At 59.5% G+C, this 21,005-nt stretch overlaps 1 protein-coding gene across 2 annotated transcripts in view; it reads left to right on the top strand.

Moving 5' to 3' along the window:
* Positions 1–21,005, top strand: part of GABBR1 (gamma-aminobutyric acid type B receptor subunit 1) — a 52,917-nt gene extending 31,912 nt beyond the window's left edge. Inside the window, exons 10-24 of one of the 2 annotated variants that reach the window (XM_044981592.1) lie at positions 324–425; positions 1,115–1,180; positions 3,390–3,581; positions 3,916–4,158; positions 11,398–11,461; positions 12,708–12,785; positions 13,488–13,638; positions 14,305–14,437; positions 15,218–15,334; positions 15,782–15,889; positions 16,262–16,355; positions 16,782–16,909; positions 18,292–18,420; positions 19,408–19,551; positions 19,812–21,005. In XM_044981592.1, the coding sequence (XP_044837527.1) occupies positions 324–425; positions 1,115–1,180; positions 3,390–3,581; positions 3,916–4,158; positions 11,398–11,461; positions 12,708–12,785; positions 13,488–13,638; positions 14,305–14,437; positions 15,218–15,334; positions 15,782–15,889; positions 16,262–16,355; positions 16,782–16,909; positions 18,292–18,420; positions 19,408–19,551; positions 19,812–20,063 (2,001 nt within the window). In that variant the 3' untranslated portion in view covers positions 20,064–21,005. Of the gene's footprint in view, positions 1–323; positions 426–1,114; positions 1,181–3,389; positions 3,582–3,915; positions 4,159–11,397; positions 11,462–12,707; positions 12,786–13,487; positions 13,639–14,304; positions 14,438–15,217; positions 15,335–15,781; positions 15,890–16,261; positions 16,356–16,781; positions 16,910–18,254; positions 18,421–19,407; positions 19,552–19,811 lie in introns of those variants that run through there. The other variant, XM_044981593.1, reaches the window with a different exon arrangement.

Here is a 21,005-nt window from a genome sequence, read left to right on the forward strand (position 1 = left end):
GCCTCCAGTCCAGCACCTCCCAACTCCCAAAGCAACCCAGACCCCCACAACACCGTGACCCACACAGCACCCCTGACCTTGCAGCCACCCCAGACTCCCCTGCCCTGTGCTTCTGACTCCTACAGCCGCCCTGGATCCCACAGTGCCTCCTGCCCAGTGCCCCTCATCCTCCCCAGTTCCCTCCTGGTGCCCCGACTCCCTTCCGACCCCCACTCCCTGTCCCCACCATGCCCCAGAGCTTCCTGCTTTCCCTCATATGGCCCCCCTGCTAGCTCCTCAGCTCTCCCTGACCCCATCTGCTCTTTCTCCACCCCCACCCCCAGACCCTGGATGACCTGGACCAGCGGGTGAAGGAGGCTGGCATCGAGATCACCTTCCGCCAGAGCTTCTTCTCTGACCCCGCTGCGCCTGTCCGCAGCCTCAAGGTGAGAGACCCCCAAGCTGGGGCTTGGGGGGATCTGATGGAGGAGGGGCCTAGGGTTGGAGGGGGTACCCAAGGCTAAGATGGCAGGGGCATGGGCGCCTGGAGCTGGGTATGGGGAGCTCGGCACGGGGAGGATGGGCTGATGGCTGGTGAGTGCCCGAGGCTGGGCCGGGCACATGGGGGGCACTCCCTGTCTCCCGTGGTGGGAAACCCTGCCCCACCGCATATGCTCCCCATCCCCGCTGTGCCCCCATGTCCCCTCCCAGCCAGGCGATCTGTCCATCTGCTGCTGGATTACCTTGGGACAACACTGCCCCCTAGACACACAATGGGGCTCCCCTGGGATCAGGGAGGGGGGAAGGTGGTCAGGGACCCAGTGTGCCCCCAGGTTTGGCACGACCCATGGGACCCCTCCATCTTCCCACAACCTCCTCCCATGGGGGGTGGGGGGGGAATCCCTGGAGCCATGCAAAGATACGAAAACATATGCAAATTGGCAACTGCCTGTGAGGTGATGAGTGAGGGGCTGAGGAGTGGAGTGAGTGGCAGTGGGTTGTTGTGGGGGTACATGGTGTTGGGGGCTGTGCTGGGGTGTCTGGAGGTAGAGCAGGGGGATAACCGTGTCTCCCCACGATTCACGTGGGTCGTGACAGTTCCCCCCTCGCCCCCTCGGTGGCCATGTCCCCACAGCGCCAGGATGCCCGCATCATCGTGGGGCTCTTCTACGAGACCGAAGCGCGCAAGGTCTTCTGTGAGGTGAGGCCTGGGGGGGCTCAGTGCTGGGGGGCAGCCAGGTGGGGGGGCTGGGCGCCGTGCTGGGGGGGCTGGACTCAATACTGGGGGGCAGCCAGGGTGGAGGGGCTGGGCTCAGCACTAGGGGGGCACCTGGTATAGGGGAGTCAGGCTCAGTGCTGGGGGGATGCCTCCAGATCTGGGGAGGAGCTGGGGGGCAGAGAAGCAAGGATGGCTACCTCCCATAGTCCCAGACACCAGGGCCCTGTCCCCTTCAGTCCCCTGGAGGCCAGTGCCAGAATGGCTGGGCTGTGTGTGGTCCAAGCTGGGGGTCCCCCTTCCCTGGGGAGACATTGCACCCCCCCCCCCACAGAGCCCTGCTGGGCTGGGCCCCTGACTCAGCCTCGCCTCTCCTGCCCCATTGTGTCCCAGAGAACTGCAGGGAGACACCCTCCATCCCCGCACACATCCACAACACGGGCACGCCCCGCAACGCGCGCACGCCCTGCAAGACGCAGACATCCCACGCCCTGCAGATGCCCTACCCCACGCAATGCACACGCCCCACAGCACACACACACCGCACAACACACACAGACAGGAGATTGCTGAGCAGAGCCAGCCAGATCTGTCTCTACTCTCTCTCTTGCTCCCAACCCAGCCCCCTGAACATCTCTGGGGCTCTCCCTAGTGTCCCCATGGCTCTCTGGTGATGTGAGGCTGAGCCCCGCGGCCTCCCCATGACACTCCCAGTGCCACCCCGCAGTCCGAGATTTTGTCTGTGCCACTTCTGCTGTTGCAGCCTGTGGCCTGCAAGTCTCTGCTGTAGGGACCCAGGCCTGCTGTGCCGGGTGTCGGTGCCCATGTGTAATGGTGTCCTTTGCGAGTAGTTTGATACTGGGTCAATCACAGCTGCGCAGCCCCTCACCTGGCCCAGTTGTATTGGTCTCCAAGTGCCCTGTCCCAGTGGAGGTGATTCCCTTCCCCATCTGGGAGTCTGGGAATAGCCAGACTAGCCTCAGAACCTTGATCACGGTGTAACTGTGTCCACCTAGTGGGCTGTACAGATAATTACCACCGTAGAGAGACAGCTGGACGGCACATGTGTCTGTGTGAACAAGGCCTGGGGGTGTGGGGAGGGGCTGTGTGGAAAGTGACAGGTGGATCCAAAAATAAAGGTACAGAGCTTAGCTAGATCAGAGGGGGGTGGGGATGAATGGATGGAGAGGGGCATATGGGGATGAATGGATGGATATAGAGGGGTGCATGGGGACGGATGGATGGATGGACAGGGGGCACATGGGGATAGATGGATGGAGAAGGGGCATAGGTGGATGGATGGAGAAGGGACGCATGCGGATGGATGGATGGATGGAGAGGGGGCGCGTGGGGATGGATGGATGGATGGATGGAGAGGGGGCATGTGGGGATGGATGGATGGATGGAGAGGGGGCGCGTGGGGATGGATGGATGGAGAGGGGGCGTGTGGGGATGGATGGATGGATGGATGGATGGAGAGGGGGCGTATGGGGATGGACGGATGGCTGGATGGAGAGGGGGCATATAGGGACGGACAGATGGCTGGATGGAGAGGGGGCGTATGGGGATGGAGGGAGGGGGGCGCATCGGGACGGATGGATGGATGAAGAGGGGGTGCATGGGACAGATGGATGGATGGAGGGGAGGCACATGGGGACGGATGGCTGGATGGAGAGGGGGCATATGGGGACGGACAGATGGCTGGATGGAGAGGGGGCGTATGGGGATGGAGGGAGGGGGGGCGCATCGGAACGGATGGATGGATGAAGAGGGGGCGCATGGGACAGATGGATGGATGGAGGGGAGGCACATGGGGATGGATGGATGGAGAGGGGGCGTATGGGGACGGACGGATGGATGGAGGGGAGGCACATGGGGATGGATGGATGGATGGAGAGGGGGCGTATGGGGACGGACGGATGGTTGGATGGAGAGGGGGCGTATGGGGACGGACGAATGGCTGGATGGAGAGGGAGCGTATGAGGATGGATGGAGGGAGGGAGGGGGCGCATCGGGACGGATGGATGGATGGAGAGGGGGCAGATGGGGACAGATGGATTGATGGAGGGGGAGTAGGGGATGGAGTGCTGGGTGGATGGATGGAAGGAGGGGATGGAGGGCTGGTTGGGTGGCTGGATGGAGCTGCATGCTTGTCTGAGCCGGGTGCCCGTCTCTCGGACGTGCCTCCGTGCAGGTGTACAAGGAGAAGCTGTATGGGAAGCGGTACGTCTGGTTCTTGATCGGCTGGTACGCCGACAACTGGTTTCGCATCAAGGACCCCGCCATCAACTGCACGGAGGCAGAGATGGCGGAGGCAGTGGAGGGGCATGTCACTACCGAGATCGTCATGCTGAACCCCGAGAACACCCGCAGCATCTCCAACATGGTGAGGGCAGGGAGAGCCAAGTGCCTGGGAGGCCCTGGGACGGGGACGTCAGGGAGAACAAAGCCTGGGAGGGGGCAGTTGGGGGGCATGAGGGACTAGAGGGGTGGGGGGGACCAATGGGGTGTGAGGGCACGGGAGCTTGGGTGGGTGGGCAGCAGAGACCGGGAAGAAGAGGGGGATCAGAGAAGACCTTCGAGGAGGGCAATGGGACGGGGGGGTCAGTGTGGGACAGGAAGACCTGGGGTGACTGATGAAAAGAGGCAGGGAGGGGGCCGTGGGCCCCCATATCACTTCCCCTCCTCCAGCTCACTGTCTCCACCCCCCGGTCCTGCAGACCTCCCAGGAGTTCATTGAGAAGCTGCAGAAGCGGCTGGGCAAGAACCCGGAGGAGACGGGGGGTTTCCAGGAGGCGCCGCTGGCCTATGACGCCATCTGGGCCCTGGCCCTGGCGCTCAACAAGACCTCGGCCGAGCTGGTGAAGAAGGGGCTGCGGCTGGAGGACTTCAACTACAACAACAAGAACATCACAGACGAGATCTACCGCGCCCTCAACTCCTCTGCCTTTGAGGGGGTGTCGGTGAGTGACCCCTGTACCCCCTGACCCCAACTCCACACCCCCTAACGCCCACCCCATCACTGACAAGATCTACCGCACCCTCAACTCCTCTGCCTTCGAGGAGATGTCGGTGAGTGACCCCTGCACCCCCCGACCCTGACCTGCCCCCCCCGCACCCCCTGACCCTGCACCCCCTAACGTCCACCACATCACCAACGAGATCTACCACACCCTCAACTCCTCCACCTTTGAGGGAGTGTCAGTGAGTGACCTCCGTTTCCCTGGGGTACTGCACCATTACTAGATGGTGATGGGAAATAAGGATGTGACTTCACTGAGGGATAATACTTGACGGCCAGCACTTAAAGAATGGCGGCTGCCCTTCATAACCTGAGCCCAGGAGGGGGTTGGGGCCAGGTGACACCTTCTGCCCAGGAAACTGGACAAAGGCTATAGGAGGAGCTGGGGATGTGGCTGGGGAGGCAGTGGGAAGGGGTTTCAGTTTGGAGCTGGCTGGGGAGATTGGGGGAGGCCCAAAACCTGGGTGTGGGCTCCCTATCCCCCAAGAGGGACCTGACTGAGGGGTCCTGTTTTCTGTACCTACAAGCTCTGTTTTAGACTTTGTTCCTGTCATCTAATAAACCTTCTGATTTACTGGCTGGCTGAGAGTCACAGTGAATTTCAGGAAGTGGGGAATGCAGGGCTCTGACTCCCACACACTCCGTGACAACTGGTGTTAGCGGTGGGATGTACAGCACCCCGTGGTGGTGCTTCCTGCAGTAAGTGACTGGGGAGCAGTAAAACGAAGGGGGATTAATGAGAACCAGGCATGCTGAAGGCTCAGAGAGGAGTGGTTTCAAGAGGCGGAGGAGCTACACTTAACCCCTGGGAGTGTGTGACCAGTGAGAAGGATTGTTGCAGTAACGGGGTCTCCCTGGGGACTGCGCCAGGCAGTTTCAGGGGCGGAGTCGTCTGCGGCTTGCCCTGGGAGAGAGGTGGTGACCTGGAAAAGGGCTGGCACAGTAGGGGTTCTTCCTGGAAACAGTGGGGAGCTGAGAGCACACAGGCCTGCAAGTCGACAACAACTTGGGATCAGCGGGGAGATGTATAACTATCTCCTTAAGAGGGACCTTATAGAGCTGTGCAAGGAGTGGGGCCTTCGCAGAGGGAAGGGCACCAAAGCACAGCTGGTTGCCCAGCTGGAGGAGGAGAATCGCTCGCAGGAGCTGATCCCTGTCCCTGAGGAAAGCAGCCTGGCAGATGCTGTGCCGGCACCGGTATCTGTACCGGCTGGGAGTGGTCAGACTGCTGCTGAGGGCATTCCAAGGCCCCTCCTACCTATGGCTAGGGGACGGGCTAGAAGCATACAGATGAACCCCGGGGGCACTGTAACCCCCTGCCGCCAGCAGGGGATGCTCAGGACCAAGCTTCCCTTCGCTGGAGCTGAGGCGGCTGGAATGGGAGAGGGAGATAAAACAGAAAAAGCTGGAGAATCAGGAGAAACAGCAGCTGCATGAACTGGAGTTGGCAAAGCTGAGGAGCAGAGAGCCTCCTGCTGCGGTGAGTGAGGGGGGACCCAGGACTGCATGGAACTTTGATAAGTGCATCCTGTCCCAGTTTAAGGAAGGGGAGAACATAAATGAATTCCTGATGGCCTTTGAGAAAGCTTGCAGACTGTACAGAGTTGATTCTACAGACAGGCTCCGGTTTCTCACCCCCTTACTGGACCCCAAAGTCGTAGGGATGTACAGCCAAATGGAAGGGGTGGAGGCAGGGGACTATGAACTGTTCAAAAAGGCCCTGTTACGCAAGTTTGGAATGACTCCTGAGGCGTACTGGAAAAAGTTCCAGAGTCAGCGTAAAACCCCTGAGGACACATATCTGGAACTGATCCTCTGAATGGAGGGATATGTCCACAAGTGGGCAGATGGGGTCCAAACTAAGGAGGACATGGTTAAACTGGTTGTACTGGAGCACCTGTATGAACATTGCCTATCTGACCTGAGGTTATGGTTGGTGGACAAAAAGCCAGAGGACCTGCAGAGCGCAGGGCAGCTGGCTGATGAGTTTGTGGACAACCGGTCAGGGGGTGGAATGGAGGAGTCCCAAAAGAATAAGCCCACCACGGTGCAGAGAGTGAGTCACCTTGGGACCCTGCAAAGGGGGAATGTGAAGAACCCCCTCCCAAGGGGAACAACTGGCATCAGGACCAACCAACTGGCTCGAGGGGACCAACGGAACATGAATTGTTATTACTGTGGGCAGAGAGGCCACACATGGACACAGTGCCCCAGGCTCAAGGACAGACTGAGCAAATCGAACCCTCACAGGGTTAACTGGATAGGGATGCAACCGGAGGAGGGGCAGGCTTCCCAGGCAGGAGGGGCTGGCAGCTTACCAACTGCTCAGGAGGAAGGAGTTTCCCAGACCAGCTTCTCTGTGGGGCTTGATGCCCCAGAATCAAGGTTCTCAGTTTACAGGGTGGGCACGGGGCTGTCCCTGCAGAGTGAGTGCCTTGTTCCTCTGGAGGTGGATGGGAAGAAGATCAATGGATACTGAGACATGGGTGCTGAGGTGATGCTGGCCCGGCCCGAGGTGGGGGCCCCAGATCAGGTGGTGCCTAATACCTACCTGACCCTGATGGGCGTGACCGGGTCCCCATTCAAGGTGCCTGTGGTGAAGGTACATCTGAAATGGGGGCCAACAATGTGGGGGTGCACCATCACTTGCCCACTGAGGTGTTGATGGGGAGTGACCTAGAGGATTGGCCAAGCAACCCCCAAAACACCCTAGTCATGACCTGTAGCCAGAGCTGGCGAGGGGTACTATGCCCTGACATCGGGGAAGGTACCTCACCATAGGTGCAGGACCCTACCCTGGTGGGGAGGGAGTGCCCAGAGACAAGGCTCAGAGGGGCTGTGGCTTCAGACCCAGCCAGTGAGAGGGAGCAATAATATAATAATGGAGATATACCTATCTCCTAGAACTAGAAGGGACCTTCAAAGGTCATTGAGTCCAGCCCCTGCCTTCACTTGCAGGACCAAGTACTGACTTTTGCCCCAGATCCCTAAGTGGCCCCCTCAAGGATTGAACTTGCAACCCTGGGTTTAGCAGGCCAATGCTCAAACCACTGAGCTATCCCTCCCCTGCTGAATTTCCGGCCGAGTTGCAAAAAGATCCCTCCTTGCAGAAGCTAAGGGACCTGGCTGGCCTCAGTGCAGCACAGACCATGGGGAAAGGCTGCCAGGAGAGGTTCCTGTGGGAGAAGGGATTCCTGTACCGAAAATGGGCTCCTACAGGGAAAGTGGAATAGTGGGGGATCAGGAGGCTGCTGGTGGTCCCCCAGAAGTATCGCCGTAAGCTACTGTACCTGGCCCATGGCATCCCTCTCTCAGGATACCAGGGAATCTGGCATACCAGGAAGAGGCTGCTACAATTTTTTACTGGCCTGGAATCTTTAATACTGTTCAACAGTATTGCAGATCCTGTGACCTCTGTCAGAGGGTGGGGAAGGCCTGAGACAAGGGGAAAGTGGCTTTGAGATCTTTGCTCATCCTAGAGGAGCCTTTTCAGAAGGTGGTTGTGGACATAGTGAGATCTCTCAGCAAGACGACCCAGTCGGGGAAGAAATACATTCTGGTGGTGGTAGATTTTGCTACCTGTTACCCCGAGGCAGTGGCCTTGTCTTCTATTGAAGCAGACACAGTGGCAGATGCGCTGCTGACCATTTTCAGCCAAGAGGGGTTCCTCAGGGAAGTCTTGACAGACCAGGTATCCAACTTGATGTCAGTCCTGCTCCGATGCTTGTGGGAGAAATGTGGGGTCGGCATATCTGGGCCTCAGAATCTCACCCCCAGTGGGCTGGTGGAGAGGTTCAATGGAATTCTAAAGATGATGCTGAAAACCTTTATGAACCAGCACCTGCATGATTGGGACAAGTATTTATCTCACCTGCTGTTCGCGTACAGGGAAGTGCCCCAGGAGTCTAACAGGTTTTCACCTTTTGAACGGTTATATGGAAGAAGGATAAGGGGGCCCCTGGACCTGATGAGAGACGAATGGGAGGGGAAGGCCACTCCTGATAGAGAATCAGTGGTGGCGTATGTCTTGAACTTCCTAGAAAGACTTGCTGAGCTCATGGGCTTGGCCAGGGAGAATCTGGCCAGAGCCCAGAGGAAGCAGAAGGTCTGGTATGACTGTACGGCGTGGGCCCACCCCTACGCCACTGGGGACCAGGTGATGGTTCTCATCCCCATGAGAAAAAACAAACTACAAGCTGCCTGGGAAGGCCCTTTCACAGTTGTCAAGAAACTAAATGAGGTAAACTATGTGGTGGAGCTGTCTAACCAGGCACACCGCCACGGGTGTATCATGTTAATATGATGAAGCCATGTTATGATGGGAATATGTGGCATTGGCCATGTGCGGGCATTGGGAGGAGCAGGGAGATGACCCTTTAGTAGATCTATTCCCTGAGACAGGAGCTGGCTCCTCCTTGGAAACAATTCCCCTCTCTGATCAGCTAACACCTGCCCAGCAAGCTGAGATCAGAGGGGTGCTGCATTTGTACCAACAGCTGTTTTCCAACCAGCCTGGACTCACTAATCTGACTGTCCACCGGGTGGAGACAGGATCGCATCCTCTATAAGATGCTCCCCCTTCTGAGTCACAGGGAAAACTGCTCAGAGAGAGGTCAGTGACATGCTGGCTTTGGGGGTGATCCAGCCATCTTCCAGCTCTTGGGCCTCTCCTGTGGCATTGGTCCGCAAAAAGGACAGATCAGTCCGGTTCTGTGTGGACTATCGGAAGCTTAATGCCATCACTGGGTCTGATGCCTACCCCATGCCCAGGCCTGATGAGCTCCTAGACAACCTGGAGGAGCTCGCTACGGATCTTACAAAGGGCTACTGACAAGTGCCATTGGATGCAGATGCCAGGCTGAAATCTGCTTTTATCACCCCTCTGGGGCTCTATGAGTACCTGACCCTGCCTTTCGGACTCAAGGGGGCGCCAGCTACCTTCCAGTGCCTAGTGAATTAGCTACTGAGGGCTATGGAGAGTTTTGCAATGTACATTGATGATATCTGTGTCTTTAGCCAGACCTGGGAGGACCATGTGTCCCTGGTTAAACAAGTGCTGGACCGACTCCAGGAGGCTGGGCTGACCATAAAAGCTGCGAAGTGCAAGGTGGGGATGGCCGAAGAATCTTACCTGGGCCACCAGGTGGGGAGCGGCTGCCTAAAGCCAGAACCAGCCAAGGTGGAGGTGATCAGAGACTGGCCTGCTCTCCGAACCAAAAAGCAGGTCCAGGCATTTATTGGAATGGAGGGTATTATCAGAGATCTGTGCCACACTTTAGCTCCATAGCTACCCCCATCACTGAGCTATGCAAGAAGGAAAAGCCAGACAAGGTGGTGCCAGAGGGTTCTCTGTGTGCTGAAGGAGGCTCTGATCAGTGGTGCAGTTCTGGTAAACCCAGACTTTAACAAGCCATTTATGGTGTTCACTGACGCCTCAGACACAGGGCTGAGTGAGGTGTTAATGCAGGTTGATGAAAAGGGGGAGAGATCCCCATTGTGTACTTGAGCAAGAAGTTGTTACCTCGGGAGCAAAACTACGTGGCCATCGAGAAGGAATGCCTGGCTATGGTACGAGCCCTTAAGAAACTCCAGTCATATCTATTTGGGTGACATTTCACTGTGTACTCTGACCTCTCTCCCTTGACCTGGCTACACCAGATGAAAGGAGCCAATGCCAAGCTCCTGAGGTGGAGCCTGCTCCTCCAGGATTATGATATGGAGATGGTCCATGTGAAGGGGAGTGCCAATATGATAGCTGATGCATTGTCTCAGAGAGCGGGGCCTGAACTTCCCCAGGTCACTGGTGAGAGTGACCCCACTTATTTCAGTCTCAAAGCGGGGAGAGATGTGATGGAGTAGGCAGTATTAACCTGGTAATATTGCATGGGAGTTTTACTAGCTTACTGTCTTCTGCTAACGCGGGGTGTGCCTCCGTTTCCCTGGGGTACTGCACCAATACTAGATGGTGATGGGAAATAAGGATGTGACTTCACTGAGGGATGATACTTGACGGCCAGCACATAAAGGATGGCGGCTGCCATTCGTAACCTGAGCCCAGGAGGGGGTTGGGGCCAGGTGACACCGTCTGCCCAGGAAACTGGACAAAGGCTGTAGGAGGAGCTGGGGATGTGGCTGGGGAGGCAGTGGGAAGGGGTTTCAGTTTAGAGTTGGCTGGGGAGATTGGGGGAGGCCCAGAACCTGGATGTGAGCTCCCCACCCCCCAAGAGGAACGTCCTGTTTTCTGTACCTACAAGCTCTGTTTTAGACTGTGTTCCTGTCATCTAATAAACCTTCTGATTTACTGGCTGGCTGAGAGTCACAGTGAATTTCAGGAAGTGAGGGGTTCAGGGCCCTGACTCCCCCACACTCTATGACAACCCCGCACCCCCAATCCCATGCCCCCCTACCATGACCCTATGCCCCCCCCAACCCCGCACCCCTAACGCCCACTTCAACACTGACATCTACTGCACCCTCAACTCCGCCTTCGAGGGGGTGTCGGTGAGTGAACCATGTGCCCCATAATTCACATCCTGCGCTCCCTGACCTGACCCTGTGCCCCCTATTGCCCGCCCCATCACTGACAAAATCTTCCATGCCCTCAACTGTTCCACCTTCGAGGGGGTGTCTGCAAGTGACCCCCCCACCCTCTGACCCTGTGCCCCCTGACCCCAACCCCACACCCTCTGACCTGGACTCTGCACCCCCATCCCTGACCCTGCCTCCCCTAACCCTAGGGCCCGCCCTGTCACCGACAAGATCTACCGTGCCCTCAACTCCTCCGCCTTCGAGGGGGTGTTGGATAGTGACCCCTGTGCTCCCTAATTCACACCCTGTGCCCCCAACCTTAATGCCGCTCCCTGCACCCATAACTCTTACCCCACTCCCTGAACCCCTAACCCCCATCCCTAACTCCTGCACTCTCTTTAGCGCCCCCTAGCCCCCTCCCCCTGCCTGTAGGCCCAGGGCTCAGCCTGGCCCTGTGGGCATTGAGCTCCATGCCAGGAGGCCAGTGTCCCGCAAGTTCCCCAGTCCCCCAGCACTGCACGCCCTGCACATTGCTGCCAGCTCAGCAGGGCAGTCCCCTGTCAGTGAGCACTGCCCACCAGGTGACAGCCCTACTGCTGCTGCCAGCGAGGAGTGCCTGGTGATGCTGGTCTGTGTGTATCTCCCCGCCCAGGGTCACGTGGTATTCGACGCCAGTGGCTCCCGCATGGCCTGGACCCTCATCGAACAGCTTCAGGGTGAGTGATGCCCCCGCCCCGCACAATAGCTCGACAGCCTCCACCCTGCTCAACAGCTTGACAACTCCTGCCCTGCAAAACAGCTTGACAACCCCCTCACTGTGCAACACCACAACACTACAGTCCCCTGCACAACATAGCACAGCTACCCCACCCAACACATCACACAGCACAACAACCCTCCACATTGCACAATGCAACACCACACCAAGAAACAGCACCACACACACAACAAACCCACCCCAAACAACCCTCTGCTCACACCACAGAGCGATGCACCACAAAGCAACACATGAACCCCACACACACCACGCAGCACAACACAACAACATTCCTCCAAACATACCACACCACACAACAACCTCTGAAGACACCACACACCGCCACTACACTAGAACACCCAAGACAACAATGCCTTTCCCCCACACGTCCTGGCACATCAACCCCAGAACATACCATACAACAACCCCTAGCTCCAGGGGTGACAGACAGCCTGGCGTGCTCGACCCTCCTGCCCCCCATCCTCATATTGCACAGGTCGCTCCTCCCATCCAGCCCCCAGGGCTCCCCACCCAGGCCCGGAGGCAGGAGGCTGCAGTGTTGCAATAGGGGAGTGGGGGGAAGCTCTTTGCACTTGGAGCTCATCCTCCTGGCCCAGAGGTGAAAGTAAGCCGGTCCGGTCTGGTCCAGTACAGCGTACCGGCAAGAGCCAGTACACCGGGCTGGACCGCACCAGCTTCCACGGGGATTGAAAGGGCTCGCAGAGCCCTTTGAATCCCGGCCGCGGCTCCGGCTGCCGGGCTGGGGCCAGGATTGAAAGGGCTCAGAGCTCCCCGCGGCTGCAGGCAGCCCAGAGCCCTTTGAATCCCGGCCACGGCTCTGGCGGCCGGTCTGGGGCCACGATTTAAAGGGCTTGGGGCTCCCCTCAGCGGCAGGAGCTCTGGGCCCTTTAAATCCCTGCCCCAGCCCCGCAAAGCTCAGGGTTCCAGGCGGCCAGAGCCCCGGGCCCTTTAATTTGCCCCTGAGCCCCGGGAGGTTCCCAGCCACCTCTTCAGCTGGGAGCCCCTGGTTGATTTAAAGGCCCTGGTTCTCCCAGCCACAGCTGGTGCCCCATGGCCTTTAAATCTTGAAAGGCCACGCCTCTTCCGGATGAGGCCACGCCCCCTCAGGACTCCGGCAGTACCAGTAAGTCCTGTAAATTACGTTCACCCCTGCCCTGGCCTGACCTGTTCCCCTCTCCCGGCAGGTGGGGTCTACAAGAAGATCGGCTACTATGACAGCACTAAGGACAACCTCTCCTGGTACAACAATGACAAGTGGATCGGTGAGCCGGGGCTGCCCATGCCCCTGGGGGTTATGGGAACCCCCCCCCCCCCGGGGTTCCTGTTCTTGGGCGTCCGGCACCTTCCACCACCGGGAATTGCGGGAATCACCCCCCTGGGTTCCCGTTGCTGTGCATTTAGCACCACCTTCTGCCAGGGATAGTGGGAACCGCCTTCCTGGGGTTCCTGTTCCTGGGCATCTGGCACCTCCCACCCCCAGGGGTTGTGGGAACTGGCCCCCTGGGGTTCCCGTTCCTGGTCATCTGGCACCACCTTCCACCAGGGATAATAGGAACCGCCGCCCTGGGGTTCCTGTTCCTGGGCATCTGGCACCTCCTGCTGCCGGGCATTGTGGGAGCCACCCCCTTGAGGTTCTTGTTGCCAGGATCTCTGGCACTGCCCACGGCCAAGGATTGTGGGAACTGCCCCCCAGGGCTTCCTGTCCCCAAGGGTTCTAGCCCCTCTGCCACCGGGGGTTATGGGAATTGCTCTCTGTGGGTATGGGGGCAGACGGGTCCCTGTGGATTTGGGGGCTTGTCTGGGTGCTGGGAGCTCGGGGGGTTACCGAGGACGTGAACCTCCCCCTGCCTTGAGCCAGGGCCTGGTCAGATGCTTGAGGAGCCTTCCCCTCCTCCGGAGCTTGGGGGACATGGGGGCAGGGCTGTGCTTAGGTGAGCCCGTCCTCACTGTGCTCTCTGCTGCAGGGGATGCCCCCCCGGCTGACTATACCAAGGTGATCACCACCTTCCGTTTCCTGTCGCAGAAGCTCTTCATCTCAGTGTCAGTGCTCGCGAGCCTGGGCATCCTGCTGGCCATCGTCTGCCTGGCCTTCAACATCTACAACGGGCACGTCCGGTCAGTGCCCCCTCCGCCCCCCTGCCCCACGGCTGCCCCCCACCCCCCAGCCTGGGCATCCTGCTGGCCATCGTCTGCCTGGCCTTCAACACCTACAACGGGCACGTCCGGTCAGTGCCCCCTCCGCCCCCACTGCCCCACGGCTGCCCCCCACCCCCCAGCCTGGGCATCCTGCTGGCCCGCCCCCCTGCCCCACGGCTGCCCCCCACCCCCCAGCCTGGGCATCCTGCTGGCCATCGTCTGTCTGACCTTGAACACCTACAACGGGCACGTCCGGTCAGTGCCCCCTCCGCCCCCCTGAACCACGGCTGCCCCCCACCCCCCAGCTTGGGTATCCTGCTGGCCATCGTCTGCCTGGCCTTCAACATCTACAACGGGCACGTCCGGTCAGTGCCTCCTCCGCCCCCCTGCCCCATGGCTACCCCCCACCTTCCACCTAGGCATCAGGCTGGCCATCGTCTGCCTGCCTTTCACCTCTACAATGGGCACCTCTGGTCAGTGTCCCCCTGCCCCACAGCTATCCCCCACCCCTCCCGTCTTGGGGTGGGAGCTGGGCTGTAGCCCCCACCCTCCAGGTGATGGCTGCATCTGGAGGGGCCAGTCTCGGGGGGGGCGGGAGCCGGGCTGTGGTGCATCCCCCAGGTGATGGCCGTATCTGCTCTGCAGGTACATCCAGAACTCCCAGCCCTATCTCAACAACATGACGGCCGTGGGCTGCACGCTGGCGCTGGCTGCTGTCTTCCCCCTGGGGCTGGATGGCTACCACATCGGGTCTGGGCTCTTCCCCTTCGTCTGCCAGGTGGGGCAGGGCATTAGGGCTGGGGTGCAGCAGGGCGGGGAGGGCCCAGGACCAAGAATGATTTAGTTGGGATTGGTCCTTCTTTGAGCAGGAGATTGGACTAGATGACCTCCTGAGGTCTCTTCCAACCCTGATATTCTGTGAATGGGGGGATGAGGGCAAAGAGCGATGGGGAAGGCTAGAGTTGGGGTGCAGGGGGTGAGGGGACAGGGCTGAAGATGAGGGGCCCAGCAGGGGGCAGGGGGTGCTGGCATGGGGCAGAGCTGAAGATGGGGGGCCAGGTGGGGGGCAGGGCTGGGGGCAGGGCTGAAGATGGGCCCAGCAGGTTCTGGGTGCAGGGCTGAAGACGGGCCCAGCAGGGGGTGCCGGCAGGTGGCAGGGCTGAAGGTGGGGGGCAGGGCGCAAGATAGGGGACCCAGCAAGGGGCAGGGCACAAAATGGGGGGCCCAGCAGGGAGCAGGGGCAGGGCACAAAATGGGGGGCCCAGCAGGGGGGCGGGGGCAGGGCTGAAGATGGGGTGCCCAGAGGGGGCAGGGCTGAAGACAGGGGCCCAGCGGGAGGGTGGGGGCAGGGCGCACAATGGGGTGCCGCAGCAGGGGGCAGGGGCAGGGCTGAAGATGTGGCCCCAGCAGCGGGCTGGGGCAGAGCTGAAGATGTGGCCCCAGCAGCGGGCTGGGGCAGAGCTGAAGACGGGAGGGGCCCAGTGGGGGGGCGGGGGCAGGGCTGAAGATGGGGTGCCCAGCAGGGGGCTCTCTCACTCTGGTCTCCGTTCCCTGGCAGGCCCGGCTCTGGCTGCTGGGGCTGGGGTTCAGCCTGGCCTACGGCAGCATGTTCACTAAGATCTGGTGGGTGCACACCGTCTTCACCAAGAAAGAGGAGAAGAAGGAGAGACGCAAGGTGAGGGGGCACTGGGCTGCAGGGAGTGGGGGGCACCAGGGGCCACTGTGGAGTAAAGGGGTGCTGGGGGCACTGTTTGGGGGTGCTGGGGGCATTGTGGAGTGGGGTCACTGGGGGGCACTGTGTAGGGGTTGCTGGGGGTCCTGTAGAGCAGGGGGCACTGGGAGGCGCTGTGGGGGGGTGCTAGGGGTTGCTGGGAGGCACTATGGGGGGTGCTAGGAGGTGCTGGGGAGATGTGGGGGGGGCTGTTAAGGGTCTCTGGGGGGTGCCAGGGGGGGCAGTGTGTCAGGTGCTGGGGGGTCACTGGCAGGCAGTGTGTTGGGTGCTTGGGGACGCTGGGGGGGCACTGTGTGTGGAGGGGGTGGGGGGGGCTAGGGGTCGCCGGGAGGCACTGTGGGAGGATGCCAGGGGTGCTGGATTGCGGCACTAACTCTGCATGGTTGGCAGACCCTGGAGCCCTGGAAGCTGTACGCCACCGTGGGGCTGCTGGTGGGGCTGGACGTGGTCATGCTGGCCGTCTGGCAAATCGTTGACCCGCTGCATCGCACCATCGAGGTACAACCCCGACATGGCACTGCTGCAGGAAAGCTCCCAGCCCCAGGGGCCCCGTGTCGGGGGTGTGCGTCGGGGAAGCTCCTGGTCTCTGTGCTGGGGGATCGCGGTGGGGAAGTTCATGGTCCCAGGGTCCTCATGTTGAGGGCGTGTGGTGGGGAAGTTTGTGGCCCCAGGGTCCCCGTGTTTGGGGCACATGTTGGGGAAGCTCACGGCCCCGGGGTCCCCATGTTGGGGGCGCACAGTGGGGAAGTTTGTGGCCAAAGGGTCCCTGCGTTGGGGGTGCACAGCGGGGAAGCTCGCAGCCCCAGGGGCCCTGGCTGGGGGCTCTGCCCTGCCCCCCAGCATTCACCCCTCTGCCCTCCATCACTGTAGGAATTCACCAAAGAGGAACCGAAAACCGACATCGACGTCTCGATCCTGCCCCAGCTGGAGCACTGCAGCTCCACCAAGATGAACACCTGGCTGGGTGAGCTGGGGCACTGGGCACAGGGATGGGCAGTATCTGGGGGGAGGGGTGCTGACTCAGTGTGGGAGGAGGCCCAGTTTCAGGTGGGGGATGGGCAGTGTTTGGAGGAAAGGGGCCTTGGCTCAGCTGCGAGGGCAGTGTCTGCGGGGAGTGATCCTGGGATAGTCGACCCTCAGCTGCCTGCCCCCTGGGGCGGGGGCCGCTCTTGTTCTGCCCCTCCCACCCACCTCCCCCAGATCCTGGGATAGTCGACCCACAGCTGCCTGTCCCCTGGGGCGGGGGCCGCTCTTGTCCTGTCTCCTCCCACCCATCTCCCTCCCTCTGCAGGCCTCCCTCCCCCCCCCCCCCCCCCGCCCCAGTCTCTCGTGTCTCCATCTCATCTCCAGCCCCCTGACAGGTCTGACCCATCCCCCCTGCCCCACACAGGGATATTCTATGGGTTCAAGGGGCTGCTGCTGCTGCTGGGTATCTTCCTGGCCTACGAGACCAAGAGCGTCTCCACCGAGAAGATAAATGACCACCGAGCTGTGGGCATGGCCATCTACAACGTGGCGGTGAGTGAGTGTGTCCTGCTGTGACCCACTGCCCCCCAAACCTCAGCATCACGGCAGTGAGTGTGCCCTGCTGTGACCCACTGCCCCTCAATCCTCAGCATCACAGCAGTGAGTGTGCCCTGCTGTGACCCACTGCCCCTCAAACCTCAGCATCACGGCAGTGAGTGTGCCCTGCTGTGACCCACTGCCCCCCCAAACCTCCCCACTGTCACGGAGTCACTGGGCAATGATCTGGAACTACTCCGTATGAAGCCAGCCAGGATTCTCAGGGAGCATCCTCTCTCTGAGCAGACTGTCTCCAGGGCAAGAAGCTTACACAGCTTCAACCTTTCTGGGTCTGACCTCGGAGTAATCAGCATCCCCTTCCTCACCATGCATTTCCCGCAGCGAGTCTGCCCGGGCGGGGCTCCTGGGGAAGCCAGAGGGCCCTGCACCCCAACTCCGCAGTCAGACGTGACTCTCAGCCAGCCGGTAAATCAGAAGGTTTATTAGTCGACAGGAACACAGCATAGAACAGAGTTTGCTATTACAGAAATCAGTGACTTTCAGCCAAGTCCATCTTTGGGAGTCGTGGGCCAGAAGCCCAGGATTCCCCCTCTTCCAGTCCCCCCAAGCAGACTCTCAGCTTCCAGCACCTGACCTCCGACCCCCCCCACCTCCGCTCCTGCACCTTCTCTTTGTCGCGCTTCTGGGCAGTCACCTGGTTGCATCCCCCTCCTGGGTCTCAGGTTATGAAGGGCACCAGTCATAGCATATGTGCAAGCAGCTGGAGCAGCTTCACCTGCCCCAGAGGTCTCAGCCAAAGTCACACACCCCTATTCCCACCACCGAGGTATTCGTGCAGCACACAGGGAAACTGAGGCACACACAGTATTTATGCAAAAGAGTAAAACTGACAGGCTCAACAGTAAGACTCACATACAACATAACAAGGGAAAGTCCCCACTTCGTCACACCCACTGCTCCCCCAACCTCCCCCTGCCCCTCCAAATCTCCCCATCAGGACGGTGTGTGCGCCCTGCTGTGACCCACTGCCCCCGCAAACCTCCCCACCACAGCAGTAAGTGAGTATGGCCTGCTGTGGGCCACTGCCCTCCCAAACCTCCCCACTGTGCTGTGGCAAATGGCCTTTTACAACATGGCAGTGAGTGTGCTCCACTGCACCCCAATGCTTGACTGTACTCCACTGTGACCCCCAAGCATCCCTCTGGGCTATGACAGTACATGTGCATTCAGTACCTCCACGTTGTGCCACAGCCGTGTGAGGTGTGTGTAGGGGGAGTAGCCACGTGGAGCAGGTTTGTGGTGTCGGGGCAGATCTCTCTGTTTTCCCCTCCCCACACAGTGACCCTGCCCGCTCTCTGGCTCCTGCTGTGCCGCAGGTGCTGTGTCTGATCACCGCCCCCGTCACCATGATCCTGAACAGCCAGCAGGACGCCGCCTTTGCCTTCACCTCACTGGCCGTCGTCTTCTCCTCCTACATCACCCTGGTGGTGCTCTTCGTGCCCAAGGTAGGACCCTACCCCATCCCACCCCCGCCCACCTGCAGGGACAGGGGTCAGGATCTCCGCACTGGGAAAGTGCTGGGCTGTTCTCTCCCTGTCTGACTGTTGGTGCAGGGTTAGCACGGGAGGCTCAGAATCTTTGGTCTGGAGTTAGCATTGTGATGTCTCTGACAGTCAGAGGAGGGAGTTGGAGGTCTGTGCTGTGGGTGTAGCATTGGGGTGTTTTCTTTGACTCACTCAGTTGAGGGGGTAGCTGGAGGTCTGGGGTCTCTGTGTCAGGTGCACTACTGGCTTGTTGTTTCTTGTCTGATAGCAGAGTGGGATAGGGTAGTTGGGTTTTCAGGGGGATTTTTTCTGGGTATAGCATTGAGGTGATTGTCTCTGACAGTCAGTGGGGCAGCTGGGGGTTGATTCTGTGGATGAACTGTTGTTTCTGACAATCGGGGCAGGTGTAGTGTTGGGGTATTGTGTCTGAGTGTCAGTCAGGGAATATAGTTAGGAGTCAGCACTCTGGGTGTAGTAATATTACTGTCAGTTAGGGGGTAGTTGGGAGTCAGTGCTCCAGGTGTAGTCTTGACTTCCAACATTTGGCAGGGGGTATTTGGGAGTGAGTGGTCCGGGTATAGTCTTGTCTCCAACAGTCGACGGGGGGGAAGGGAGTAAGTTGGCAGTCAGTGCTCTGAGACTGTCGTATCTCTGACAGTCAGCGGGGGGAGTTGGGAGTCACTGCTCCAGGTGTAGTCTTGTCTCTGAGAGTCTGCAGGGGGAGGAGGGATTAGAGTCAGTGCTCCGGGTGTAGTCTTGTCTCCAACAGTCGCTGGGGGCAGTTCGGAGTCAGTGCTCCGGGTGTAGTCTTGTCTCCAACAGTCGCTGGGGGCAGTTCGGAGTCAGTGCTCCGGGTGTAGTCTTGTCTCCAACAGTCGCTGGGGGCAGTTCAGTCAGTGCTCCGGGTGTAGTCTTGTCTCCAACAGTCACTGGGGGCGCTTGTTGCAGATGCGGCGTCTGATCACCAGGGGCGAGTGGCAGTCGGAGCAGCAGGATACCATGAAAACGGGCTCATCCACCAACAACAATGAGGAGGAGAAATCCCGGCTGCTGGAGAAGGAGAACAGGGAGCTGGAGAAGATCATTGCAGAGGTGAGGGTTGATCCTCCGTCCCACGTCGGGAGGGGCGGGGGGGGGGCAGCAGGAACCTGATGGGGTGCTCCCATACTGTGATTATGTGGTGCAGGGTATAAAGTGGGGGTGAGACACCAGAACCCTACACTGGTGACGTCCTCTCCTCCACCTCCCTCAGAAGCTGGGGACTTAGGGGGGTGGGAGGGAAGGGGGCTCATCACCCACTCGGAGGTGGGGGAAGCATTACACTCATTCACCCCTCCTCCTCTTTCCGGCAGAAGGAGGAGCGCGTCTCCGAGCTCCGCCAGCAGCTCCAGGACCGGCAGCAGCTGCGCTCCCGGCGCCGCCCCTCCAACCCCTCCTCGCGGGATGGCTGTGCCGCCGACAACCACTTCACCAACGCGGCCGGGCCCGTGCCCACCCTCTACCAACCCAGCCTGCCCTTGGTGCGCTGCCTCGTCTCTGAGCAGGCCGACAAGCTGGGCCGCAGCAACTGCGACGGCAGCCGCGTCCACCTGCTCTACAAGTGACTACTGAGGTGGCGGGGCCTGAGAAGGGGGCGGGACCCAGGAAGGGGTGGAGCTAAATAAGGTCTCTTCCCCCCTCCCTCTCCCCTCCCTCCACATCTCTTAGCTTGTAAAATCTCTGTATCCGTCCATCTTCCCTTCCCCCATCCAAGATCCGGGTGCCAAGTGATGTCCAGGTGCAGAGTAAAATGTGCACCTCGCCTGATGTATCCCGAGTGGCTCTAGCTGGGGCAGTGTCAGGCGGGAGGGGGCAGCTGCTTATAACCAAGGCGATGTGGGGAGGGCAGGGTGAATCGAGAAGGGAAAGTTACCCCTTGAGCACGCCAGCAAGGCGTGCAGTCTCACTGTAGCACAGAGTCAGACCCGGTGGCCCCCAACGTACAGTCATGCACAGCTGGATCTAGTTACTGGGACATACAGTCAAGGTGTAGTGCACAACCGGATTTAGTTATTCATATGTACAGTATTATTGTAGCCTAGAACCAGGTTTGGTTACATGTAAGTACAATCAGACTGTAATTCACAGCCAGATCTGGTGACTTGTATGTACAATCAGACTGTTGGGCACAGGTGAGTCTGATTAATGTACTGTCAGACTGTAGTGTAAAACCAGGTCTGGTTTACTTGTAAGTACAGTCAAACTGTAGTGCACATCTGGGTCTGGTACAGTTGGACTGGAGTGCCAAACCAGACCTGTATGTTTAAACTAGTGAACAGCTGGCTCTGGTTCCATGTGAGTGCAGTCTGACTGTAGCACACAACCAGATCTGGTTACTTGTATGTACAATCAGACTGTAGCACACAACTGGGTCTGGTTACTTGTCTGTACTATCAAAATGTAATGCACAGTCGGGTCTGGTTACTGTAATGTACTGTCAGACTGTAGTGTACAACCAGATCTGGTTTCTCAGTTGCACTTTAGTGAACAACTGGATCTGGTTACTA

This window comes from Mauremys mutica, chromosome 12, assembly GCF_020497125.1.
Source record: "Mauremys mutica isolate MM-2020 ecotype Southern chromosome 12, ASM2049712v1, whole genome shotgun sequence".
NCBI lineage: Eukaryota > Metazoa > Chordata > Testudines > Geoemydidae > Mauremys > Mauremys mutica.